Source organism: Phascolarctos cinereus, unplaced genomic scaffold, assembly GCF_003287225.1.
Source record: "Phascolarctos cinereus isolate Bilbo 61053 unplaced genomic scaffold, phaCin_HiC Scaffold_5;HRSCAF=322, whole genome shotgun sequence".
Classification (NCBI taxonomy): domain Eukaryota; kingdom Metazoa; phylum Chordata; class Mammalia; order Diprotodontia; family Phascolarctidae; genus Phascolarctos; species Phascolarctos cinereus.
In genome coordinates this window covers 448,488,773-448,516,450 of record NW_027555958.1, presented here as the reverse complement: position 1 = coordinate 448,516,450, position 27,678 = coordinate 448,488,773, and the positions used below count along the sequence as shown (strand labels likewise).

The 27,678-nt window shown below is 43.9% G+C and overlaps 1 protein-coding gene across 1 annotated transcript in view; it reads right to left on the bottom strand.

The window, feature by feature from the left end:
* Positions 1-2,867: 2,867 nt before the first annotated feature.
* Positions 2,868-27,678, bottom strand: part of LOC110209309 (cytochrome P450 4A11) — a 37,464-nt gene continuing 12,653 nt past the window's right edge. Inside the window, exons 5-12 of the mRNA XM_020987668.1 lie at positions 25,873-25,997; positions 22,912-23,066; positions 21,008-21,114; positions 19,899-20,089; positions 10,890-11,023; positions 8,489-8,553; positions 8,000-8,082; positions 2,868-3,167 (exon numbers count right to left, since the gene is read on the bottom strand). Coding sequence (XP_020843327.1) covers positions 2,999-3,167; positions 8,000-8,082; positions 8,489-8,553; positions 10,890-11,023; positions 19,899-20,089; positions 21,008-21,114; positions 22,912-23,066; positions 25,873-25,997 — 1,029 coding nt within the window. The 3' untranslated portion in view covers positions 2,868-2,998. The remainder of the gene's footprint in view (positions 3,168-7,999; positions 8,083-8,488; positions 8,554-10,889; positions 11,024-19,898; positions 20,090-21,007; positions 21,115-22,911; positions 23,067-25,872; positions 25,998-27,678) is intronic.

Sequence of the window (27,678 nt, the reverse complement as noted above, 5' to 3'; positions counted from 1 at the left end):
CTGATTCAATGCAATGACCAACCATGATTTCTGAATAATGAAGCATTCTATCTGCCTCCTGAGTGAAAAGTGATGGATTCAGGATGCAGAGTGAGGCATGTGGTTTTTGGACATGGCCAATGTGGGAATGTGTTTTGCCTGACTATGTAAGTGTAGCGGAGTCTCCCTACCATGGAGACCTCCTGCATCCCTGCACTCCCTATCACACTGGGAAGAGTGGCCTTCTTTAACTGACTTCAGAGCCAGAACAGGCTGCATTTTAAAACCACCACAGGATTACTCTGTTTCCTACTGCTTCCAGAAGATGGAGATCACATACCTACAGTGAAGGTGCCACAAACTGAACTGGGATGGAGAAATGTCAGCCCACCCCACCACCAGCCTCTGGTGCTTGGGGTGTTTGTTTCTCTCCTGTTTCATCTGTCCTCAGTTTTACTGGGGCGTGGCTGCTGCACATGCTACAGCTTCTTGGAGCCACAGGTGAGAGGTAGGTGAGAGGTAGGTGACAGGTGGATACCAAAGATGGATAAGCAGCCATGAAAAGAGCTAGGCAACCCTCCCACCAGAGGTGCTGGTCCTCCCTGGACACCACGAAAATTCAAACTGAGAGACAACCCCTGCCCTGAGAAGCTTACATTCTAGTGAGGGAATACATAAAGGAAAGCTAGAAAGCAGGGAATGTGTAAGGGGGGATATGATGTCTGAGCAGGAACATGACAGAGAAAGTCTGGAAGGTCTGGAGTGGGGCCTAGAAAGGTTGAAGACTTGGCGGTTCTGAAAAGAACCAACCAATCAGAGAAATGGGCTGCAGGGGTGGAAGGCACCTCCAGTATAAGAAGTCCAGGGGGTATTAAGTTTTGTGATTCCTTCACAAATTTCGCAACATCTACCCTGTGAAGTAAGGATAATATTGTTATTCTCATTTTATAGATTAATAAACTGAGGCTTAGAGTGAAGAAAACTGTAGATTATCAAAAAGGAGGGTGATGTGGTGAATAGAAGGAAGCCTTGGAGTTGGGGTGACCTGGGCTCAGTTCTCCCTCTGATGTCTTGGTCTTGTGACCCAGAGCAAGTCATTCTATCAACCAGTGGCCTACATAACTAAGACCAAAAGTTACAAAGATGCCTTGTCTGTCTGTATCAACAGAGGAAGTTTCCACACCAGGAGATCTGTACACCAATGAAATCACACAAAGAGATTTTAAAAAATCACCAACAATCAGATCGAGACATCATAAGGCCCATCAGACAGGTACAAGCCAAGTGTTCCTGCAAGTGCTGAGGATGGAGAGGTCACTTCCAGCTGGTGTGTGAGAACAGGTATCATGAAGGAGGAGGCTGAGGTTGGAATGGGGGTGGGGGGCATAGTGAAATTCAAGGATTAGATGTATTACAGTTCTTATTATTGTAGTCTAGTTCTTGAATTACATTACTGCATTGTATCATATCTTTGCAGTGCTATCTTATCCCCTCCTCAACTGTGAGTTCCCTGAGGGTAGCCATTGTGTCTAATTTAAAATTGTAATCTCCGTATTTAATGGTTATTTGAAACATATGAAGAAAACCGTGGATCCAGCTCCTTACACACTCCAAAAATGTTCTTCCTATTCACATCTCCCTCTTAAAATCCGCGGCTTCCTTCAAAACTCAGTGCAAATGCTAAGTTCTACAGGGGGCCTTTGTGAGAGGGTGGCAGTTTCTGGATTCATCCCCTCCAAGCTTCCCTTCCATCCACTCAGGATGTTTCGGGCGTGTACCTTGTGTCTGTGGGTTCATCCACCCCCATTCAAATGAAAAATTCTCGAGGGCAGGGACTTTTTGCCGTTCTTTGTATATCCAATGCTGAGTCCAAGGATTGACTGGCCCATGAGTGCTTAAAAAATTTCAAAAAAAAAAAAAAGCAGCTTGTCAATTGACTGACTAAGGCATTCCTGCCATCTGGTGACCACTCTCGGGATTGCAGGCAGTCCCCAGGAGAGTTAGAATCCAATCCAACAAACCTTTTATTAAGCACCTACTGCGTGCCAGCTTCTATGACCCCCGCTGGGGGTACCAAGATAAAGGCAAAACACTTCCTTCCCTCCGGGGTTATGTTCTATGGAGAGAAACAATGTGTGCCCGAGGTAAAGGGGGAGGGGGAGGCAAAGCAGTCGGGGAATTAGGAAAGGCTTCATCAAGGAAGGGGCCCCTGAGCTGAGCCTTGTGAAGGAAGCTGGGAAGTTCAAAGACTGAGCTGAAGCGAGGGCACATTCAGGCATTGGGAGCAGCCTATACAAAGGCATGGAAGTGGTAAGTGAGTCATGTGTGAGAAGCAACAATGGCTCAGTGGACTAGAATATAGAATATCAAAAGTGGTAGGTGATATTTGCCTAAAAAGGTAGGATCCAGACTGTAACAGGCTTTAAATGCCCAACTTCACCCTATTACACACATCTACACACACACACACACACACACACACACACACACACACACACACACTGTTCCTACTTCTGTCCTCTAGAGCCAAGAAGACCAAATCCAATCCCTCTTCTATGTGACAGCTCTTCAAATTCTTGAAAATGTTTCCCATGTCCCCCTACTACATCTTCTCTTCCTCAAGCTAAACATGCCCAGTTCAAGCCATGGTCTCAAGTGCCCTCCCCATCCCTGTTGCCCTCCATCAAATGTTCAACATCCATCCCAAAGTTTAGCCCTAAAATGGAACCCAATCATCCAGGTGGTTTTTTCCTTCCTCTTATTCCCTCCTTCTTCTTCCTTCTATCCTTTCTTTATTACTCTTCTTCTCTCCTATCATTCCCTCACCACCTTTCTTCTTTTTCCTCTCCACATTTCCAGGAGGAGGGATGACCCCTAGGACTCTAGAATCTAGTCTGTGGGATCTTTATTATAGCCAAGAGTGAAAGAGGGAAATGAGGGAAGGTCCTAGTTGAGAGGGTAAACAGTCAGACAGATGACTGATAGAAAGGGAAGACTCTTTCTGCTCTCTGGAGCAGTATTAATGGAGTCTTTTCAACCAGAGATGGATCCCATTTTTGGACTTGAGAACCAGCTTTGAAATAGGCAGGGGAGGCTTCATAGTGTCTGGCTTCAGCTCAAATAAGAGCAGGGTAAGAGCAAGAACCACCTTCATTTCATTCATGGCAAACTTCTGTCCAATGCAATTCCTAGAGACATGGAGCAGAGAAAAGGAGAGAACAGGTATCAGGTTCCCTTAACCCAAGACCTAGCAGAGATTTATACAATCTCAATATGCATTCAAGACTTCCCACAGCCTGGTCCCAGCTACATTTCTAGACTGACTGCCAGGGGCCTTGTCCCTAGACAGGCTTGTCAAAGACTAAGAGGAAAAGACCAACAAATGTTATCAGTTATGCATCGAACATTAACCTTGTGTCCAAGGCTTATCATTACCAAACATTTCTGTATTTCCTTTGCCCAAGACCTTGGGCAACCCTTGGTGTGGCCCCACACCCAATATGTCCCCAGTGATACACACATCACAGCAAAATACAATGCAGACAAATTAGAAAAGTCACCCAGAGGTATGCTACCCCCACAACCATATTACTTTATCATACAGAGGTCTTAATTAGCTCTAGACATCTTCCTCCTCCCTAAAAAGCAACAGCAGTAAAATGGACCAACATAACAAAACCAGCAAAAAACCTTGACCTTCTCCCTATTTTCATGAGCTGGCTTCAGGCAGCTTCGACATTAAAGAGAGGCTTGAGGCTGATGTCCTTAGGACTTTCAGCAATGGATTCCTTCTTCTCACTCCCACAGCTGCACTGAACAGTTTCTTATGATAGGAACACTGAGCTCCCACCACTATACTACAACTTTATATCCTCTAAGCTGCCAGCAAACCAAATAAAACCAAATAAAACATTTAAGTGGTCAATCAGTTGGCAAGCACTTGTCAAACATTTCCTCTGTGCCAGGTACTATGCTAAATGCTGAACATTTAAGAAAAAGCAAAAAAAAAAAGTCCGTACTCTCAAGGAGCTTCTATATTAATGGGGAGAGAACACTGCAAAGCACATTACATGCTATTTACGTATATTTGTCTTTCTTTTTTTTTTTTGGTGAGACAATTGGGGTTAAGTGACTTGCCCAGGGACACACAGCTAGCAAGTGTCAACTGTCTGGGATTAGATTTGAACTCAGGTCCTCCTAACTCCAAGGCCAGAGCTCTATCCACTGTGCCACCTAGCTGCCCCGCTATTTATATGTTCTAAGCTAAAGCAAATCTATCACACTAAAATTGCCATTGATTGCTCCCCCTGGACTCCTATGACCCCTCTATCTGCTTGGGAGAGTCTGAGACTTGAATCATGGGGCTTGACTAGGAAATACTACTTTTAATTATCAGTCTCTCCCCTTACCTGTTCAATTGTGGATTTCTGGTTTCTAATTCCAGAATTAGAATTCTGAGGGAAGAGGAGAAACTAGAAATCAAAACTAATGTTTCCTACTCAAGCCCCATGATGCAAGTCTCTCAAATCCTGTGCTTGTTCCATTATACCACACTCCACCCATAACTAAATCAAGCAAATTACCATTCTCTGGATACATGACTTCTTATATATACATCTTTGTTGATACATTTTAGAATTCCCACCCTTACACCTCACCATATACTTATATGTGTGTGTGTGTGTGTGTATGTATACACACACACACAACACATATACACACATGGAAATCCTATCTATCCTTCAAGGTGCAGCCTCCCTGTAATGCATTCTTTGGATATTTATTTTACATGTTATTACGTCATCCAATTCTGGCCACACCGACAGGGGAGTGTGATAGAAGAGACTTGGAGCGGGCACCCAGATGGTGGACCCAAGTTGGCTGACTCAGCTTCCCAAATACTCTAGTCTACCCCAGAGTGCCCCAACCTTGGATTTGAATGGGGCTTGTGGCCAGAAGAACCAGGAACAAGGTGACTGAGAGAAGCAGAGGGGAACTGCAAGAAAGAGGCATGCATGTAAAGCCCTGAAGAGCCAACTGCATGGTTTGAAAGAGCACAAGTGAGTCACCACGATGATTCTAGAATGGGAACGAACAGTACGATTCAAACCCCAAAGATGCCCTGGTTGAAACCTGAAATGCTACTGGAGGACGGGACAGGAAAGAGCCACTGGCACCTCCTCCATCCCCCAGGGATGATCCTGGGGAACACTCAGCTCTTTTCCCCAGAAAGATCTGGATCTACACTGCGTTACTCACTCACTTTAGATTCTCCACTTCCCTCTGAACTCAAGAAGCATTCAACTCTCCAATGCTCACTTTCTCTTCTAAACCATTCCCAGTGGCAGTAGATCTTTATATCCCTAACCCCTGGCACAGTGTTGATTGATTGATAGATAAACGCTGGTAGGATCTGAATCAGAATTTCCTGGGCACTGCTTGCAATCCCAATCGTGGCCACCAGAGGGCAATAGGTACTATCCAATTCCTACGGCAGAGGGAATTCAAAGAAATTGCTTTCACCTGTCCAGTTGGATCTTACCAGTTTGAGAGTGTGCCCCAAGACATCTCAAGGCACCTGCCACTTTCCAACTGGTGCTGGAAAAAGTAGTCAAACACGAATTACCCCCAAACTGCTGGTGTATCTAGAGCCTTCGTTGTCATTGGAAAGAGCAGCCTAGCACTTCATGGGTGACCTCTCCACCACCACCCCAGCTCCCTTCTTCTCATGCTGATTTATTTCTCATTCATGCACTTCTCAAATGCAGATGAGCCCGTGACTCCCTGAAGTACTTGACCTTGCTCCCACATGAGTCCCCCAGCCCCCACCCCAAGCCTGCTTTTCAGCTCCCTTTCAACTGTTGTCTATCCCCATTCAAATGTAAGCCCCTGGAGGACAAGAACTGTGCTTCTTTTTGCTTGTATTCCCAGTGCTTAGCACAGTTCCTGTGCTTAATAAATGCTCTGTCATCTTTCTCTCCACCTATCTACTTATCTGTCTCTCTAAGACACTGAGAGAATGTAAAAGATGGATTAAAATGTTGTACTGTCTTACGAAAATTAAAAAAACCTGGATGGAAGCTATCACTTGACAAGGGCCCACATCGTAGCCCCTCTACCAGGTATGTGGGTCACATAGTATCATAGGAAGACATGAGTACTAACTCAGAGGAGACAGAAAAACTTCCAAATTGGCCGTGTCCCCAGAGTCTCCAAGGCCTAAGAACTTTCTAGGATTTGGTGGTTAGAGCTACAAATGTGTTAAGGTCTATGATTCCATTGCCAAACCACACTTAACCATATGTGACTGAAGAGAATTAGAAACAGAAAAGCCAAATGATTTTAAAAGCTACAAAGCCATTTGGAGACCAACAGATAGATGAATGTGAAACATTCTGTCAAATACTTGGTCAACTGCCTCACACACGCATTAGTGTTAGCCTGTGCAGATGCAGGCAAGCCTTGCATCCTGCATATGGATGCCAGTCTTTTGGACTTGGGAACAGTTCTCTCCCAAAAGAGTGTCGCTTGCCAGGAATTAGTTGCTCTTGCTAAAAGAGAACTCAGTGTGACACAGGACCCTGAGAAAGTTGATTCATTGAAGACCCCTACTCAATTCCAATTAGTATGAATCAATTGGATATGATTCCAAAGGGGAGTGATTATAAGTTCTGTATAAGGCCCCAGAGCTATGAACTGCAGATTTTAAGTTCATTTCATAAATCATAGGAAGCTAACTGGAGGCCCTCCACCCTTGTTTTTCCTTGTCATGGTGACCAAACCCAGTGTGGTGGAGGTGACTCAACTACATGGAAAGTCCTCCAAATTTATTTTTGTGCCTCTGGACCATCCTATCTTGTTTAACACGAGCAGCTGACCATCTCATGACCACTTAGTCAGTCCTTCACTCAGTCTGTGACCCCTTCCCTGCTAATAAGTCATTTTTGTCCCTCAAGAGCAAGGTCTATCAACCAATGAGATTCTGTATTTTGCCATGCCTCTTTCGCATATTTGGGTAAGAATAAGAAATACATTAATCCATACTTTGTTTAATAAGTCACATAGTAATATAGATTCTAATAGAAGGGCTCTATAACAGTCCTCAAACTTTAATGTAATGTTCATTACTTGTTTAGCAGCTGCAGCGCTTACTTGCACAAATCATAAGAATGCTGAAGCAGGTATTTCCATCCTGTTTTGCTCAAATTCCATGACCAGACCAAGCATGGGTGATTGCATGGTATGGAAGCTCCCCACCCCCCAATATGTTCTTGGAGTGTATGTCTAGCTCCTGCCTGACCTAATGAGAAGCTCATTCATCTCGTGGAGATTCATTCATCTAGTCAGTGGAGATATTCCTCACTGTGCCCAACTTATGACCCTGCTGACAGATCATGTTTGCTTTTCTTAGCCTACGTGTCATGTCAACCAATGGAATTAGTCTGTATTTGGTACAGCTGTTTTTGAATGTCTAGATAGCTAAGCCTATAAAAATAGGGCCCTGGAAGGAGGGGGCATCTCAGGTCATGAGGAGGCTCTGGGGTCTGCTTCATTAGAGGGCACCCTGAACAATTTAATAAAGTGCCGTTGGTTCACAGCTCTGCCTCGGTCTCTCTTATTGTAGGTTGAATAATTTTTATCCCCACAGTGCTACACAACAACTGAAGTTCTTGGCTTAGAAGCAGGTTGTCACTGAAAAGTTCAAAGCCCATTTGTCTGGAATTAACTTTCTGATGGGAACTGGCAGCAAACCTCTGATCTGAATGTTGACCACACCATGCTAGATGCTGCTTGCTACAGATATCACTGACCAAGGAGGACCATGCGATGGTGACACTGTAGCTTCCTTTGCTGGTTCCTCTTCCACTCGGGGTCTGGAAGGGAACCTACACTCACCCCCACCTTCTATGTCTGGATCTAAGGGTCATTTATTCCCTATTTCATTCATTCATTTATTGCTCATTTGTTCATTCAACACCTATTTACTCAGAAGGAATTCATGCTGGTCACACTGACTCACCTGGATCCTGCAGAGAAGGGCAGGAAGGCATGGGAATGCTGGAGAGTCAAGTTCTCAGGGGAGAACCGGAAAGGATTGAACACCTGTAAGAGGAGCCCCTGGGTCAGTGGAACTAAGTGGAGGGCTTTTCAACCAACCACCACCCCCTCCCCACCTTGGGTCAGTGGAGTTGGGCTGGGGGCTGTTCACCCCACCATCACCCCCTCCCAGACCCAGGTCAATAGAATTGGACTGGGGGCTGTTTACCACCACCACACACACACACACACACACACACACACACACACACACACATCCCATGCTGAGTCATGCTGTCTTGAAAAGGCCAACTATTAAGATAGCAGCCAACAGATACAGGATTCAGGGGCTAACAGTATCAGAGGGAGCCCATCTCTCAAGCTTTAGAGGGTGCTCCTCCAGCTCCCTAAAATGTCCACACACATCCATACCACCTCCCCTGAGTCCATCCCCATCATGGGGCCAACATACTTCTGGATTTTCCCACACCCTGGGGTTGTGGTGAAGAGCATATATATGCAGTGAAACTGAGTTTCCTAGAGAAAGAAAAAGAAAAAAAGCTACATAAGGTAAGCAGTGACCTTCTCGGGAATGGCAGCAGGGGTCAGGAATAAAAGGCAAAGTTACCAGATCTGCCCTTCCATTTGCGGGGCTGTCAAGTGCCTCCATGAGGCTGATTGAAGGTTCAAGGCAATTGACCTGACCCAGAACTTTTGTTGTTCAGTTGCTTCAGTTATGTCCTACTCTTCATGACCCCATTTGGGGATTCTTGGCAAAGATACTAGAGCAGTTTGCCATTTCCTTCTCCAGATCATTAACAAAAGAGCTAGAAGATATCTATTAGCCTCCAAATCATGACCAACCAGGCAGGCCTGAAAAAGAGTGAGAATTTCTCCTCCTGTACCACCACAAGACAAAGGATTACAGATTATAGCTCTAGCAGAATGGTCCTGCCCAGTTTAGCCCAGAGAATGCACTGGTCAGGGGCTCAATTGGTATTTGCTTAATTATGTTTACCCCCAAACACCCCGCTGAACCTGGGGTGACAAAGGCTTCTAGAATCTAGAGGGATTCATGCTACCAACAGATGGACAAAGTTAAGCTTTATGGGGGTTAGGGGAAGAGAAGGGAATAAACATTTATGTAGCACCTGCTATTTGCCAACACTGTGCTAAAATGTTTTTGTTTATTTGCTTGTTTTACAATTATTAACTCATTAGATCCTCACAATAACTTTTTGAGATAGGTTCTATTATTATTCCCCATTTTACAGTTGAGGAAACTGAGGCAGATGTTGTTATTTGCCTGGGTTCACACAGCTAGTAAAAGCTTAAGGCCAAATTTGAATTCAGGTCTTCCTGAATCCAGGGCAGTGATCTATCCACTGTTCCTCCACCAGCTCCCTTAGCTCCCTCATTGAGAGCCCCTAGCATGACAGAGATAACTGCTAATCATTGCTGCTAGTGAAGGGCTTTGTGGTTACAAATGTTATTGCACACATTGTATTATTTGACTCATAAAAACCCTGCGGAAGCCAACACTACAGTATCATTATCTCCATCCCACAGACAAGGAAAGAGAAGTTTGTACATTAACAAACCATTAATAAGTTCTTGAACCAAGATTAGAACCCAGGTCTCTGGATGCTAAGTCCAGCCTCCTTTGCACTGTCTCACTTGGTGTGGTGGCTCTGGGGCTTTCAGAAGGAACCCTAAGGAACAGGCAGTGGTTGGGGGGTAGGGAAGTTGGTGGGAGGAGGGAGAGAGCCACGTCCCTCCCCCACCCTAAAAAGTTTTTCTGTTGAGGAAAAGAAAAAGGTGTTCAGGGTGTACAGGCTGGCTATGTACGACAAAGCTAAGACAGTTTAACCCTTATTTCACTTCTGTTTTCTCTGCCATGAGGTATAATCTCTGAATTAGAAAGGAAGGAGCATAAAGGGCTGGGGGGGGGTAACTGTGGGACACGTTTGTGACAGGGACAAGTCCCTTGGACCATTACCTTCCCCTCCTTAGACCTTGGTTTCCCTACCTAAAAAATGGAGTGACCCAACGAGATCATTTTTATAGCCACTTCCAGCTCTGAGACTTCAGCTTTTGAGTCATTTTGACTGTTGCGGTCATGTAGTTTCTCCTTTGTTCTGGAAGAGGCCCATGGCATCAGGAAGATGATGCCATGACTTGCAATTGAATTGGATTTGAGGGAGGGAGCCTCATTCTTCCCTTCAGAGCCATTTGGGTCCAGTGGCCAGATATGGATCAGGACGAGTAGAGACAGCCCAGCTGCAGTGAGAGACCTTGGCCTTTTTAAGTTATTGTCTTTCCCAGGTCACAGTTTGACTGAAGGAACACCCATTTTGACTGTTAGCATTTCCTTGAAAACCACATTCCCTTTTTCTCTCTGCTTCGGTTGGAAGGGGAGGGACCAGATGTTGTTGACTAGCCTTAGTGAGTTAGTAAGGAGGGGTAGGAGTTTGAGCTCTGTGCGGTACATTGCCCTGTCTGGGAATTCCCTTTGAGCTTTGACATCCCCTTTGAAGTGAAGAGTAAACAGGTCAGAACATTACTGACCCAAGTGTGACAAGTGCAAGCAGAAAACAAGAGACATGAGTGGTCCCTTCTCAGGAGCAGGAGGGAAGCTAGCCTGTCTGGCAGGATTTGAAAATAAAGTCTGGCGTAAGATGTATTCTCATTTGAAACTAGAGTGGAGCATGGACCTCAAGGTTGAGCAGAAAACCAGATAACTTTATAATCTCAGACCTCAGATGATCTTCTCAGAAGTGGGCGGAGCTCAGAGGTCATCTGCTCCAACCTCTCACCCTTTTGGCAGGTGACCCGCAAATATATAGCATGAGTAAAAATAGGAGACTCAGTACCTGCTCTTAAGATGCGTCCATCTGGAAAGGTGATGGTCTCTTTGATATCCCTGCCAATGGATGGGACAGGAGGATAGAGACGAAGGGCTTCCTTGATGCACATAGTGGTGTATGGAAGCTGGCCCAGGTGGTCCCTGAAATCAAACAGAAGGGAGAGAAGGCAATAAGCATTTCTATGGCTCTTACTATGTGCCAGGTATCCCGTTCGATCCTCACAACAGCCCTGTGGAGGTAGGTACTGTTACTATCCCCATTTTGCAGCTGAAGAAATGGAAGCAGACAGAAGGTAAGTGACTTGCCCAGGGTCACACAGCTAGTAAATGTCTGAAGTTGGATTTGAACTCAGATCTTTCTGACTCCAGGCCCCGTGCCTACTTCACCACCTAGCTGCCTAGGAGCACTGAGAGTCTGAGGAGTGGAGCCTATCAAGGAATGGGGACTTGGGCCAGAGTGGTTAAAAGCGGATTGGTCTGTCATGACCAAAGAACATATGTCAGTGAGAACCTCTGTGTATACCGAGGCTGGTCCTCAGAGAGCAGCCTCCATCACAGTACAACCTGCCAGAACTTGGCCGTCAGGGCATTTGTCTTAAACTTCAGATGACCAATGAGCCAGACCTAGAATCAAATAGGATACGGTGGCTGGATTGTGTTTGGGAAATTGTCCAGAGATTTTACTGGAGCCCGAGGGATTTCCCAACAACATCAGCAACCACCTTTTAAATTCTTTCTGGAACTTTCTGTGCCACAACTTTTCACAGTCTCTCCTTTTTTGAGCTCTGAGCATCTTCTCTGATTCTTGTCAGGAGCTCCCTAGTCCTCTCTGGAACAACTGAAGTGACTTTTAAAGGTCACCCAGAGCCGTGGTCAAGAATACCAAGTTCAGTCGATGGCTCCCACTAAAATTCACTCAAGGAACTTCAGAGTTCTCTAGTCAGTTTAACACCTTGTGATTATATCCTGAGGTTTCAAAGACCAGCTCCCTTATGCTAAGTTATCTCTTTTATTTCACCTTTTCTGGGAATTTGTATGATTTTTTTACATTTGAATGGGAGAGATAACTTGTTGAAAGGTAGCTAGAAAAGTGATGCTTTGGCCTACCGAGTCAAATTCTTTTTTATGATTTAACAATCCTACTGACAAGATTTAGATGGGCTTCCTTGTGGAGTGGGATGAGCAGGGGGCTAAGTCACCAAAGACTGCTGGCAGTTTTATTTCTTCTGATCTCAAGAAGATGGGAATCTCTTAAGGGATCAAAACCAGAGGGTGAAGTTTTTCTATATGGTGTAAATTCTAAGTATCTCTGGAGAAGTATGCAAAGAATAGAGCTCAGGTGTTGGGGGGTGGGCAGAAAGACAGACAGAAACAAAGACGTAGCCAGAAGGACAGAGACAGAGATACAGAGACAGGGAGAAAATAATGGCAGCAACAATAAGGGCCAGTTCCCCAGCCCTGCCCAGCACTTAATGAGCTAAGCTGGAAAGAATTGATGGCAGGGGCCGCTAGGTGGTGCAGTGGATAAAACCCCAGCCCTGGAGTCAGGAGGACTTGAGTCCAAATCTAGCCTCAGACTCTTGACACTTACAAGCTGTGTGACCCTGGGCAGGTCACTTAACCCCATTGCCTAGCAAAAAAACAACAACAAATAGAATTAATGGCAGCAGAAAAAGCAATAGGCAAAGAGAAAACAAAAGAAAGACTGAGCTGTAGCAGAGAAAAGGAGGGCCAGCATAGGGCCATCAGCCTTTGTGGACATCTCAGAAGATTCAAGCTGAAGCCACAGGTTGACTCCACCTATTCAAGGACTGAGTAAGTTTTGAGAAAATAGCTACTCTTTCTCCAGCTTCCCTTCTTCTTGCCTTTTCATTACCAGGCATTGTAAATTGCTCTGCTTTTTATGACAACATTTCCAGTTAATCAGAAGTTTTGCCTTAAACCTAATGAGGTCAGGGATTCACTCAAGATAAACATACATCTAAATTGAAATAGTGACAAACTTTAACTTAAATGTTAAGAAGTTTCTTAACTGGGGGCTCCGAGCAATTGTAATTATGCTCCTAACTTAAAAAAAAAAAAAGTTCTGTGAAGCAGCAGAGGGGATCACATGGACCTAAAAGGTGATTATATTACCCTTAGGCTAAAAAACAATAACAATCTATTTGTTGCAACAATTGCTGCGACTAGGCATCCAGAAAGGAGGGAAGGTAGGGAAGGTGGTGAGGACTATTGGCCAACTGCACCCTTCACAATGACTAACCACTATATCCACCAGCAATGCCATGGTCAACGACAACAATCACAACAAAAGAACAGTGAAAACAGATCCTTCATCCACATTTTCCAGTCAATTATGTGACTGTAAATGTGTTCTATATTTTAGAATATTGTGTATGGAAACCTAGCTTTTCCCTTCTTATATCTTCATCTGATATATGTATAGATTATTGTAATTAATATTTGGTAGAAATGGGAAAGGAAGCAAATGGATTGGGAATTATTGATAGTTGCTTAGTTACCTTTCTTCCTCCTAATAATAAGGACTGTGATTTTTTTTCCCATGCCTTAATTTCCTTGTTCAGATATCTTAATCAATTTCTTGATACTCTCAAAATTGTGTTATATCTGGCATGGATGGATGGATAGATGGACAGATGTTTGGTCTAGTCTGGATGCTCTTCCCATCTTTTTTTTTTCCTTCAGTGCCATTTCCTATTTCACTATCAACAGTTAGTTAACAACCTTTTTTTGGGGGAGGGGGAAGGGCTCTTTAGGTCTGACTATTGTGGAGATTGATGTAGACCAGTTATACTTTCTTAGGAGGTAATAATATCCTCTTTCAAAGTCTGTTCTTTTATTCATTTCTCATTTTTGGCATCAACAGCTTGTTTAAGTAGGTCAAGCTAGAGTTGTCTAAATTGTTTTCCATATCTTCTCATTTTTATTCTCTTTTTCTCATTTGGTATTGATTTTTATCTTTGCTCTAACACATTGATAGTCTGAATATATGCAAACCCCATATCAGGGACCCATTTTTTTCCTGTTTTATATCGTAATTTAGTCAATTTGTATTGATTATATAGTAGTATATGTATTATAATATCAATTCAATTTTTAGAAATATTATTTGGTATGAATTATATTATCCAATTATGAAAATGTCACTATTCATAAAAGGGTCCATCTTGCCAGAAAACGTAGGAAGAAGTAGTACTTAAGAATAAAAATAGTGGGGGTCCTAGAAGAACTCATTGAGAGTCTTTGACATGAGGGTGCAAGGGAGGGGCCATAGATTCTAATGAGGATCTTTTCATTTTTCCTGATACTGATGTCCTTGCCCCAACTATCCCAGTCTCTACCTCTCCCCACATGAGTGAATACCATGTTTCCCTTAAAAGTGATGACATGATTTATGATTGCTTATTAGATACTGGAGCTTCTAATTCACTTTTGATAAGCAAACCAGATTCTGAGTGTACTATTGGATTTCTAAATGTTTCTGGGACCTCAGGGAAACCTCAAAGCTTCCCCAAATTGTCTCCCCACAAGGTAACTGTCATCTTTTCTCAATAGAGTGTTCTTCTCTCCTCATGCCCAGTTCTCCTGTCATCCTGTTAGGCTATGATCTCCTTTGAAAAATTAGAATCACTGTTTCCTGCTCCCCCAATAGCTCTCTGTCCTTGCAACTCCTAAGAACACACACACACTGTTTCTCTTTGTTCCATGCATTGTCTCAGAATGCCCAAGAGACCCGATGATAGTCCGGGGATTCCAACTGACATCCCTGATGGGCAACTTCATTCTCAGATGTAAGATTGTTAAAATCCACTGTCCCTGCCACCATCCAGACTAAGGGAGCCTCTTCTACCCACACCATCCATTCCTCAGTACCCTTTATCCAGGAAGGCTATTGAAGATTTTATACCCATTATATTATGGACTCTCTGATGGACCAAGATATTATTGTTTCATGTAAATTCCCTTGTAACACTCCTATCCTCCCTGATAAGAAATGCAAGCCAGGGCTTAAAAGTAAATCTGTTTATCATATTGTAAAAGACTTATGCACTACATGCTTATGTTATACCCGGGCACCCAGTAGTGTCTAACCGTGATTCCTTGTGAGTCTACCTGTTTTTCTGTGACAGATCTTTGCTCAGTTTTTTATTAGCATTCCCATTCACCCAGACACTCAGTACCTGTTCACCTTTACCTGGAAGAACGCACAATGGATGTAGACTCATTTGCCTCAAGGTACGTGGAAAGCCCCACCTTGTTCTCTCAAATCTTGCAACAGGACTTAACTTCCATCATTTTCATGGACTCCTCCCTGGCTCAGTACATTGAGGATCTCCTACTAGCAGCACCCAGATTGGGATCTCTCAAAATGACAGCTGTCATCTTCTTCTCCAACTTCATCTGAGGGTTCATAAAGTTTCTAAAGCCAAGGAGCAGTGGTGCTTCCTCCTGGTGGAGTACCTTGGTGTCATCCTGTCTTCTGACACATGCTCTGTTTCCTGAAAGCTTGAACAGGTTCCTCAACAATTGTCAGTTCCCGTGACCAAAAAGACAGTCACATGCTATTTTGGGAGTGGCTGGATATTGCCATCAATGGATTCCTTCCTCAGGTGAGATCGCTAAGCCTCTGGTTCTTTGAACCAAAGATACTGTTTCAGAACATTTGTAACTTGAACCAGAACATCTTACTGCCCTTGTGAACCCCAAGAGGGCCCTGTTAGCAGCTCCAGCACTGGTTCTTCCAGATTCCAGTAAGCTTTTTTCTCTTTCTGTACACAAATGCAAGGAAGTGGCTTCAGGGGTCCTCACTCAACCCCTTAGACCCTCTCTTCACCTTCTAGTATGTTACTCCAGTCAGCTAGATTCAGTGGCTGCAGGGGCTCCGTCCTACTTGTAAGCTACAGCAGCCAGCATCCTTTTAGTTGAAAAGGCATGTGATTTAGTTTTAGGGACTCCACTTGCAGTACAGTGACCCCATGAGGTTGAAGCTCTCTTGTTGAGACATTGCACTCCAGCTTTCTCTGATTAAACATTTGCTAGGCATGAAGTGACTTTATTGAGCAAGGAAAATGTGACTCTAAAGCACTATTCACATTACTTCCTGATATACCTACCTTAGGTGAACCTCTCCATGACTGTTCCTCTCTTGTTGATGTGACCACAAGGTCCCACAATGGCCTTTCTGACATCCTAACATTTAATCAACATGAATTATATGCTATTGCTTTCAGCAGTAGTCCCCTAGCTTATACTCCTTTCAAGTATATGCAAATTGACCACTGTAAGGTCTGCCTAGTAGTCATTGATCAGCTCATTCAATGCTTTGAGTCAAAACATTTCCTGATTCCGAGGCCACAGCCAGCTTTGTTGCTAAAATTGTTCTAAAAAAGAGATTGTACCCCACTTTGACCTTCCTGCTCACACTGATTCAGACACAGGATCTCATTTCACTGACACGATTCTTCAAATTTATTCTTGCTTTAAGCTAACTCCCAGGTTTCATACCCCTGATCACCTCCAGAGTTCTGGTCAAATTGAACATATGAACAAAGAACTTGCCCTGACTGGCAAACCAGGCACTTAAATGGCCTGAAGTACTCCCTTTGGGGGCAGCTAGATGGCACAGTGGATAGACTGCTGGACCTGGAGTCTGGAAGACCAAAGTTCAAATCCAGCCTCAGACACTCCTTAGCTGTGTGACCCTAGGCACATTACTTCACCCTGTTTGCCTCAGTTTTCTCATCCGTTAAATGAGCTGGAGAAGGAAATAGCAAACCACTCCAGGATCTTTGCCAAGAAAACCCCAAATGGGATCATACACTGAACAATAGCACTCCCCCTTGCTTCATGTCATCTACGAAGCAGACCAAGGTGGGCATTACATCTTTCTCCTTTTGAAATGCTTTTTTGTCGTCCCGCTATAAAGGCAAAACCTTTCTCCCCAGTATATACATCATTATTGGGAGATATACTTCTTTTGCTTCTTACACACAAGAATTACAAAACAGACTGAGGGAACTTTACAATACAGGGGCTCAAGTACAGACTGAGCCCTTGGACTTTTCACTACATGATTTCCACCCTGGAGTTAAGGTCTACGTCAAGAATTTCCAGTGGATTGGTGGAATTCTACCTGCCTGGGAAAGCCCATTCAAAGTATTGCTGACCATCCCAACTACAATCAAGATCAGAGAAAAAGGCTCTTGGATACACTGTGCCCACATAAAACCTGCCCCTTGCTGCTTCATGTGAGGGCAATGTATCCAAAAGTCTTCTTTGCTTTGCTTTATCTACATAGCAAAACCTAGTGTTTCTCCTTCCCCAGTTAATCTAGAGAATAAAATTGTCAACAGTGGGAAAATGGATACTTTTTACAATACCATTTCTTTATGCCTCACAGTCATACTCATTATATTTTTTAAATCTTACTCATTTTCTTGTTGTTGTTTATGATATTATTACTGGTTGCTCTTTCCAAATCCACTCCTCCCAAGAGAATTGGAAAATACAATACTATTAGCAAACTTCATGGTGATGTAGAACATGCTTCGCATCATCTTAGAGCAATTGGGCCTTATGGATGCTGGGTTTTGTCATCAGAGAATCCATCAGAGCAACCCTATTACTGAATTCCCTATTACTGAAAATGAAACTCTCCCATACCCATTGACTCTGAACATCCCAAAACACCATCTTTGAAAGGATTTTTTTTACACCCTTTGCTTTAGCCGCTTATAGTACTTATACTCCTGGAAGGAAAATAGAAGATAACAAGTCAAGACCAGTATCACTGACCCAACTTTATAACAAACATGTTATTTTCAAACTTGATGGGACCCCTGAAATCTAGGACTGTATTGCTTATGGTTGCCACTCCCCTCCTGAGTTTTCATTTCTGTATCACCAAGAAGTCAGGTCCTAATGATACTGTAAGGCTTAGGAGATTTGAAGATTAACTTTTACTTTTCCTGATATTTCCAAAGGAGATCTTTTCATTTGTGTGAAAAACCTGCCTCTTTGTGGGGATTAGAGACAAGAAACCTCAATATATTTCTTTGGCCAACCTTACTTATAATGGTTCTAGCTGGACCAAGTGTGATGCGACCTTCAGTGCAAATTTATACTAGAAGAATAATTGAACCTTTGGAGAAATTAAATATTCTTATCCCCTTCCCAAGTTCCCTGGGGACTAGTAGCCCCTGAACAATTCTTTGTTTGTGATGTTTATTTGGAATGTGTGGAATTGCCTATTTGGCCCTGCCGGTATCAGTCTTTAATCATAATAGCACTAGTGGAAAGGAAAACTACAAGATACTTGGGAGCATGGTGGTTTAATATCAAAAAAGAGAAGAGAGCTAGTTAATGGAGATGTGAATACAATCCAAAACCCTGTGAAAGAATATGGGGTAGGCATGAAGATACCCTGATCCCTATTTCCATTTAAAAGTGTTGCAGCCCTAGAGAAGACTGCTAGAATTCTCTCACTTGAAACTGAGGAACTTGAACAGGTCACAAGTGAGTCCATCTCCATCTTCCAAATCAAAGTCAATTCTTGAGCATAAATGGTCTTACAAAGTTGTATAATCTTACAAGGATGGGCCTGTGCTAGGATCAATCAATCTTTTTGTTTCTGCATTAACCAATCAGAAGAAATCATGACAAGCCTTCATAAAATCCAACAGGTTATAGCAGAAATGCAATTGCCTAAACCAAGTGATCCCTGGTGGAATCCTTCCTCATGGTTCACTTGGTTGTAAGGGAATGGTATATTAGTCACTGTAGGAAAACAAGCTCTCTTTGTTTTATTCATCATCATTGGTCTTAGACTCTGTGTCAGCTGTTGTTCTAAACTATTTGAAAGGGTCCTTCCTACTGTTCTTTTCTTGGCACATAATGCTGATAATGAACATATAAAAAACCTTATAAATTTGGCTTATAGATAGTGATCCATGGCCCTGAGGATCAAAGGGCGGAATTGTTAAAACCAACACTGACCCCATTTTGCAAACAGCCTCCATTTTGTTGTTTTTCTGAAAATCGCTTGATTTGGGGACATTTCACTCACTTACTCTACCCTTCCCAACTTGGAAAGTCCCTAATCTTTCCTCCAATAAGAAATCAGATTACCTAATTCTATATCATGTTTTGTATCCTATGTGTTATTTTCTTTTAATGTATAAAAATCTGCGCAAAATCTGTATTCAGGGTTTTTGTGCCTGCTGAGGGTCCTTTGACCCAGTTTGTTGTGTTTATCTGCTAATAAATCTCATGGCTCAGAATCTGTCTCCTCAATTATTATAATTCCCTATAGTGTAGCTGGATCATAGAGTGCATGGAGAGGATTAAGGCATAAAAAAACCTAGAAAGATAAGAAGGGTAAAGTTGTGAAAGGCTTGAAACACAAGAGAATTTTCTATTTGATCATGAAAGTAATAGGGAACTACTAGAATTTATTGAGCAGGGGGAGAGGGTAACATGGTCATATCCATGTTTCAGAAAGATCACTTTGGTAGCTGAGTGGAGGATAAGAGTGGAAGATAAGTGGGATTAATTAGAAAGCCATTGCAGTAGTCTAGGACAGAGGTGATGAGAGTCTGAACCAGGGTGAGTAGTAGCTATGTGAGAAGAGAGACCATATTCCCACCTGCTCTTTTTTTATTACTTACAACATAAACTCCTTGAGGTCAGGAACTATTTAAATTTTTGCCTTTGTATCCACAGTACCTAGAACAGTGTCTGGCACATAGAAGGTGGGTAATAAATGCATATTAACTGACTGATTGATTCATCCCAAGGGAGAATCAAAGAAATGCAGACAGGAGCAGACAGTATTCCAATCATCTCAAAAGTCAGCTGAACCCAACATACCGGTTTTTTTTTCCTGTCCCACAACAGTCACAAAAGCCAAGCTTTTTTTTTTTTGTATGGAGTCAATAGGAGGACAAGGGAGGCTCTCTAAGAAAGAAGCTTTTCCTTCTCTCTCCTAAGTACTTACCAGGTGATAGAGGTCCCATCCCCTAGGACTCCCCTGATCTCCTCCCGGCATTTCTGCTGATGCTCAGGATGTGTGGCCAGGGCATACAGGAGCCAAGAAATGCCACTGGCAGTGGTGTCATGGCCCTCAAACATGAATGTGTCCACCTCAGCCCTCAGCTCTTCATCCAACAAGCTGTCACCGCCCTCTGTCTAGGTGAAGAAAAGCCTTTCTTGTCAGTCATCCTCTAGGACCTCAGGGTGGCCTCCTACCTAACTGGATTAAGTGGGCATGTCCAGTCTATGGACAGCCGTGGACGTCTAACTTGCAGAGCAAGAGATGCCATTGTCTTATTACTTCTGCCCTGGTAAAACTCCATCTGGAGGACTGTGTTCAGTTATGGACATCATAGGTTACCTGGAGAAAGCCCAAAGAAGAGCAACCAGGATAGTTAGGGGGACCTGAAACTACATCATATCCAAACTGTTTAAAGGAGCTAAGAATGTTCACCCCGGAGAAGATTAGGAGTGTGGGAGAAGGCTGCCTTCTTCTAATATTTGCAAGGTTATCATGTAGGAGAATACAAATCCCTGTATTTAGCCTCAGAGGCCAAAACAATGACCAGTGGATGGGGGTCACAGAGAAATATCTTGACTTGAGAGGAGGAGCTGTCCAACAATGGAACAGGCTGCCTGAGGAAGAAGCCCCCTCCCCATCAAGAGGTTTTAGAACAGAGAGTGAAACCACAGCTTGTCAAGGAGACTGGAGAGCAAGGGTCTTTAATCTTTCTTTGTGTCCTGATCCCTTTGGCAATCTGGTGAAGCCTATGGACACCTTCTCAGAATGCACAAAATAAAATACCAAGGTTCTAAAGGAAAGCAAACATGAGTGAAAATAAAGATGTAACTTTTCCCCAAACAAGTTGAGACCCCAGGTTAAGAAGTCTAGCTGCAGAGGAAGTTCGTACATTGGGAGTGAGGGTAGGGCAGATGCTCGCTCAAGTTCTTTCAAGCTCTGAGATGCTACAAAAACTAGAGATAAACATTCATAATTAAGTTAATGGGACAGAGACAAGTTCTTCACCCAATCCCTCTCCCATGGGATGAGCCCTAAGGCCCCATAATGCTCACCCTGGCACAGAGGAGAATGTCCAGGAAATCCAAGTGTCTTTTTCTGGAGATGGCCTCCAGCCCTCCTTCCTGTTCGAGTTGCTGCCTTCTCCTCTGAATCACCTGGTCTGCTCCAGGAAAGTAGATTGGCAGATTGTGGTCATGAAGCAGGAATCCTCAAACCCCTGGGAGGCAGCCATGCATGTCTAAAGATCTTTGCCCTGCCCCAAGCTGCCTGACAGAAGAATAGGGCCTGCCCCTTGGAGGTTCAGAGAGCTAAAACTAGGATCAGCAGGTGAAATTCCTAGAGAATGGAGTGTCAAGTTAGAGTGATACCCTTAATCCTAGACATGTTTAAGCAGAGCCTGGATTATCCTCTCTGAAGAAACAAAGCAAAGATTGCTACATAAAATGGGTGGATTGCCTAGAAGCCCTCAAAAGTCCCTCACAGCTCTTAATTTTCCAGACTTCAAACTCATGTCTTTGCCGCTACATTCTCCTGGAACTTCCCTTAGCACCTAGGACCTCCTCATCCTGGAACAACTAACCTCCCCTGTGGCCTTCTCACTGTGGAATATCCTTCCATCAAGCTTGCCCTCTTCTCCCAATGGTTAGTTTCTTCCGAAACCTTCATTTTGTGGAAGGGCACAGACTGGCTGGCCTTTATTCGCCTCCGTTTTTCACTTTCCAGACTTTAAAATCATGCTCCCATGCCACTTACTTTCATCTTCCCCTCCTCCCAACCCCGGCTCTTCAGCTACCTTTTGTGTATTGTCTTTCCCTATTAAAATGTAAATTTCTTGACTATCTTTCTTTTTGCTCGCATTTATATCCCTAGCACTTAGTACAGTCCTTGGCACATAGTACATGCTTAATTTTTTTGTTTTCTTCCTCCTTTCTTTCCTTCTTTCCTTCCTTCCTTCCTTCCTGCCTCCTTTTCTTCCTGTGGGCTTTTATATTGCCTGGGGGTGAGAATGATGCACCCCTGTCCTGACCTCACCAGCAGAAAGGGGAGCTGCCTAGGGAGAGTATAGGGGAAATCCTTGGTAGAAGCCATGGGGACGTGTTCATTTTCAGGAGGTGCTGTCTTACTCCTTGGTGGGCAAGGGCCTCCTTGTACCAGAACTGGAGATCCTAAATGTCTGCTGTTTCCTGTTCCATCCCCTAAGCTGCACACATTTGTGAATATATGGGAAAGCCTGACCACACACATGTGCCTGCTTGGGTTTATATGGAGATATACATATCTGTGTGCTTTGATATGAGGGAGACTCTACAAAATTCTGGGCCATCCTCAACACCCCATCTCCAGTGTCTCTGAGTTTTTCAGAACGTGTGTGTTTAGGTGGGATAGTTGAGACTAGGGGTAGATGTCTTGCGATGACTTAGCTTCAAATCTTTTGTAATGAATGGTCCTGACCCAAGTGGGTGGGAGTGGGAGTAAAGAGCCTAAAGGGAATGGAGAGAGTGAAGAGGGGAGGGATGGGAGAATGAGGAGTGGGTAGAGAGTTAGGAAAGAGGAATTTGGGGGAATAGTAGGGAAGAGATCAAAGAATGGAGTGGAGGATGTGAAGGGAGTGGTTGGAATATACAGACAAAGGGAATAAAGGGAATGAACAGTATGATATGAGGAGATAAAAGAGATGGAAAAGAAAAGATGTAGAAATAGAAATGCGTGAGTGTATCACAGTATAGTGGACAGAGCACTGGATTTGGAATCGGAAGATCTGGTCTTGAATCCTGACTCTACTACCAACTATGAACTTGGACGAATCACTTCTTTGGTCTCAAATGGACTCAGTAACATCTAAGACTTGTTCTATTATCTTAGGCCTGCCAAGGTTTCCTTCTGGGAGTCTATGGACTCCTGGGGTATTGACAATGTGCTGAGATCACCAAAAGAGACCTATCCAGATAAGCAATACCTGTGTACTGATGGGCCCTTTGCGCAGCCTCACGGGTTCTACGGCCAGCAGAGCTGAACCAGTAGAGGACATCATTGTGGTAGAATGCATTCCGCATCCGAGAACTCAGCAGATAGCTTAGGTCATGAACAGCTTGGATGTACAAATTTGAGTGCCTGAAGGGAAGGAGAGACAGAGGAGAAAGGACATGGCCTCCATCTTCACTCAGAAGATGCAGTCTCTGAAATGAGCTCCCTCCACACCTGGAATCCCCTGCATCCCTACCTTCCATTTCTTCCTTCCCTTTAGACTGTCCTCTTCTTCAGACCTCACTCCATCAGCCCTGGAGCTGTGGGTCCCAACCCTTAAGTCTTGAACTGAACAAGGCCAAGGGCAGATCCCTAGAGCATTCCACCACAGACCTCTCAGAGGTGGGCATCACAGCCCCATAGAAAAAAAGCTTAGTGACTATAGACCTATGGCTGAAGGTGAGTCAGCAGAACCTGGTGACTAACTCTGGATAGCATGACAGAGGAAAGAGACAAAATGAACAGCAGCATTTCACACCTGGATGCCTAGCTGACTCACCACCATCTCCTAGGGACCAGCTACTCAACTGGTCCTCAAGGCACCCAGCTAGGGAGTGGAAAGACCTGGCTTGAAAATATGAAGAGCTTGGCCCAAGTTCTGGCTTTGACACCTATACTACGTGACTGAGTAAGTCATTGAACCTCTCTGTGCCTCAGTTTCCTCATCTATCAAAATGAGAAGGTTGGGCTAGATAACCTCTAAGGTACCTTCCCACCTGAAATCTTCCCTCTCATGGCACCTCCTGTCTCCTTCAGTACTGAGCTCTAGAATTATCTCCTCCTCCTCCTCTTCCTCCTCCTTCTCCTTCTCTCTCCCTCTTTCTCTCATTCTTTTCTCTCCCTCTCCCTCTCTCTCTCTCTTCCTTCCTCTCTCTCCTATCTCCTATCTCTCCTTTCACTGTGTCACTATTCTCTCTTACCCCTCTCTATTCTCCAGTATCCCTTCCTCCCTCTCTTATTTCCCCCTTGTCCTTCTTTCTCTGTCTCTCTTGGTCTCTCTGTTTCTCTCTTTGTCTCTCTCCCTCTCTCCATCTCTTTGTCTCTCTCCCTCTCTCCATCTCTTTGTCTCTCTCTCCCCCTCTGTCTGTCTTTATCTCTCCCCATCTCTCTATGTCTCTCTGTATGTGTCTCTCTCTCCTTCCCCCTCTGTCTTTCTGCCTCTCTCCGTTTCCCCCCACCTTTGTCTCTCTGTCTCTGCCTCTTTCTGTTTCTCTATCTCTGTGCATCTCTCTTCTTTCCCTCTCCATTGACTCTTCTCCCTATACTCAGAAGCATGCTAAGATCCCCTGCCATAAAAAAGCTTTCCCTCAGCCCTGTCATCTCTTCAATCTTCCCATAGCTTTCCACCCCTTCACTTTCAAATTTAAAAAACCATCTTCACTCTCCATCCTTTCTTCCCTTCCACCCACAACCTGTAAATCTGGCTTCTGTCTCAAACTCTACAGAAAACACTCTCAAAGATGACTAGTGAATTGATTTCATTTTCTTTTAAGTCCTCATTTTCTTAGACTTTTGTGCAGTGTCTGTTCCCATCCCCACTCTCCTCCCTTGGTTTCAGAGACACTACCCTCTCCTAGTTCTCCTTGCCTTTGAATCGCCCACTCATTCAACAAGCATTGTTAAGTACTTCCTCCTTCTATGTACTGTGCTGGTGCTGGACATATAAAGGCAAAAATGAAATAGTCCCTTGCCTTTGCAGAGCTTGTAGTCAACATTCAACTATTTCTCTACCTTCCTCCTGATCCCTCCATGTGAGTTTTCCTTGGCTGTTTTCTGTCCTCCCCATGCTCTCCCTTGGCTAGCTCATTCACTCAGGCAACTTACATCTGCCCTCTTTGTATACTGACATTGTTACCCACCCCCTTCTTTCCTTAGGCTACACATTACAAACTGATATTAGGACAGCACTTTAATCTGAAGTCCTTGATCAAATCTGAATGAGAAACCCTGATCAGTCTTTCCCTAACTATCCATTCCAAAACAATGCACCACACTAAATCCCATGCCCCTCTTACCAAGACTCAACCCATTTCTAAAGGGAAACTACATTAAAATTCAGAATGGAATTCTGTTCTCCCTGAAGATAAGGTTGAAGACTACAGAAGGACTGGGGGAGCCCTTGAGTGATGCATTTGAGAGCGTCATGCTCCCTGCTCTGTCCTTGCTAGTATAATGATCAGACAACATCAATACTTTCTTCACCCTCATATCCACTTGGTCAGCAACTACGTTCTATTGTGCTAGTTGAGGATGGTTATTTGTGTTTATTTCTTGTTTGCCTGCTAGTCTGTGAGCTCCTGAATAGGTCTGCTTGTTGAATGAATGAATGAATGGTGATTATGCTAGGCTATGACAAGCTATTAAAGCTTACACTTGCAATAAGATTTTTAGGACATCCTGCATATCAGGATCATATTTCTAATCCCCTGGGAAGACCAGACAGGCTCAGAGCTGTAGCCCCAGGAGAAGAAATGAGCCACTCTGCTCTATCAAAACACTCTTACTTGGTCTCAACTTCACCTGCTTTTGCATGACCATGGGACAGGCATAAGGGTAGGACTGTCCAGGGATAGGAACCAATTTTGGGTCAAGCTTCACAGTTTCTGCTAGGAATCAGGACTCAGTCTGTTATGGGGATCAAGGCTCAGTCTGGGACCAGGGTCAAAGTTCAGAATGTGACCAAGATTAGGACCAAGGCTGTGATTGGGATCTGGGCTCAGTCTATGACCAAGGGTCAGGGCTCAGTCTGGGGCCATGGTGGAGTGTTTAATCTGGGACTAGGGTCAGGGCTCAGTCTGGGACTAAGGTTAGGATGCAGAATACCTAGCATCATTACTAGCACAATTTTCTAAGCCTTCAGTGTGGACAGTACCTCAAAGGTGCCTCTACTAACCTATCCATCTGACAGTTACTCTGATGGCTGAAGGCACATTTCATGAGGGAGTCCAAGGTCATTAGGCTGACATGCTCAGAGATCTCCAGACTCAAAGGCTGGTAACTGAGCTTCTCCCATTTGTCCTAAAATAGAAAAAGAATGATAATCCCAATCAAAGACCCCTCTTCCAGGAAGCCTTCAGTGCTAAGGAAATAAGGCTGGCTAAATATTACCCAAATGCCCAAAAGGGAAAAAACTGAATAGAGGGCTAATTACAGAGGACAGAAAGTTGAATTTGGAGTCAGGGAAACCTAGCTTCTGATCCCTACCTGTGATACCTCATCAGTGTGTCACCTAGGCAAGCCAGTCCCTTCACCTCCCTGAAACTCCATTTCTTCTTCTATATCATGAGGTATAGTGGCCCCCACCTCACAGGATTGTTGTGCAGATCAAATGAGACCCTATGGGTGAAACATTAACTTATAAGAGCCCCAGAAATGTCAGTGAGTCTTACTCTATTAGACTTCAGGCTCATGAGCTCAATTGTAACCCTTCAGATCAAGTCACAGAGACTGAGCTGAGTGGGATCACACAAGCTGGCTGGCCCAAACCATGAGGAAGATTCTAGAGCAAGTCCCCTCTACAATATTGCTGATTAGCAGTTATGCAGCCTCTGCTTGGAAACCTCCATTGAGGGGGACTCCTGTGACAATCTTCTCTATTTTGGGACAGTTTTGATTATGAGAAATTTCTTCCTGACATCCAAATTAAATCTGCTTCTTCGCAGATTCCCCTCATTGACCTTGATTCTTCTCTCTGGAGCCAAGTGGAACAAGGCTTATCTTTATTCCACCTAACAACCTTCTAGATACTTGAAGGCAGTTCTCCTGACCCCCACCCTAAGTCTTCTCCTCTCCAGGTTCAGCATTGAGCTCCTTCAACTGATCCTTCTGACATAGCTTCCAGATTCCTCACCACTCTGGCTGCTGTCCTCTTGGCCACTCTTCAGCTCTTCAATGTCCTCCCCAAAATGTGATGTCTAGAACTGAACACTATATCCCTGACATATTCTGACACAGAAAGAGGATGATCAGGTTATGACCTATCGATTTATATTGAACCTTCTATCCATTGAGACAATATTTGTACAAGCTCTTATCACAATGCCTGGCACATAGTGTTCGGTGTCTTTCATTCTTGAAGAGAACCGAAGTAACATCAATATGTTGGAGTCAAGGTACAGTGTGTCTGACTGGGGCTGATCAGAACAATACGAGCTTGGAATGCTCTACCACAGGTTGGGCACTTGAACATTTGCAGTGAAGATATGTCTCTAAATTTGCACATCTCACATTGCTTTTGAGCTGCTGCAACTCTGTTTCCATCATAGAGCACAGCACCTTCTTTGATGCAGGTATACCAAGCTTAGAGGTCCTTTGCCAGTGTCTCCTATGTCACGCACTCAATTTCAAAGTTCTTCAGAGAGATCTTAAGAATGTCCCTGTATCACTTCTGATTTCCATGTGAGTGCTTGTCTTGTGAGAGTTCTCCATAAAATAGTCTTAAGTAAATGTATGTTTGGCATTTGAACAATGTGGCCAGCCCATCGGAGTCATGCTGTCTGCAGCAGTTTCAATGCTTGGCAGTTCAGCTTGAGAAAGGACCTCAGTGTCTGGTACCTTATCTTGCCAAGTGATCTTCAGAATCTTCCTAAGACAATTCAAATGGAAACAATTCCATTTCCTGGCACTGGTAGACTGTCCAGATTTCACAGGCATACAACAATGAGTTCAGCACAATGGCTGTGTAGACCTTCAGTTTGGT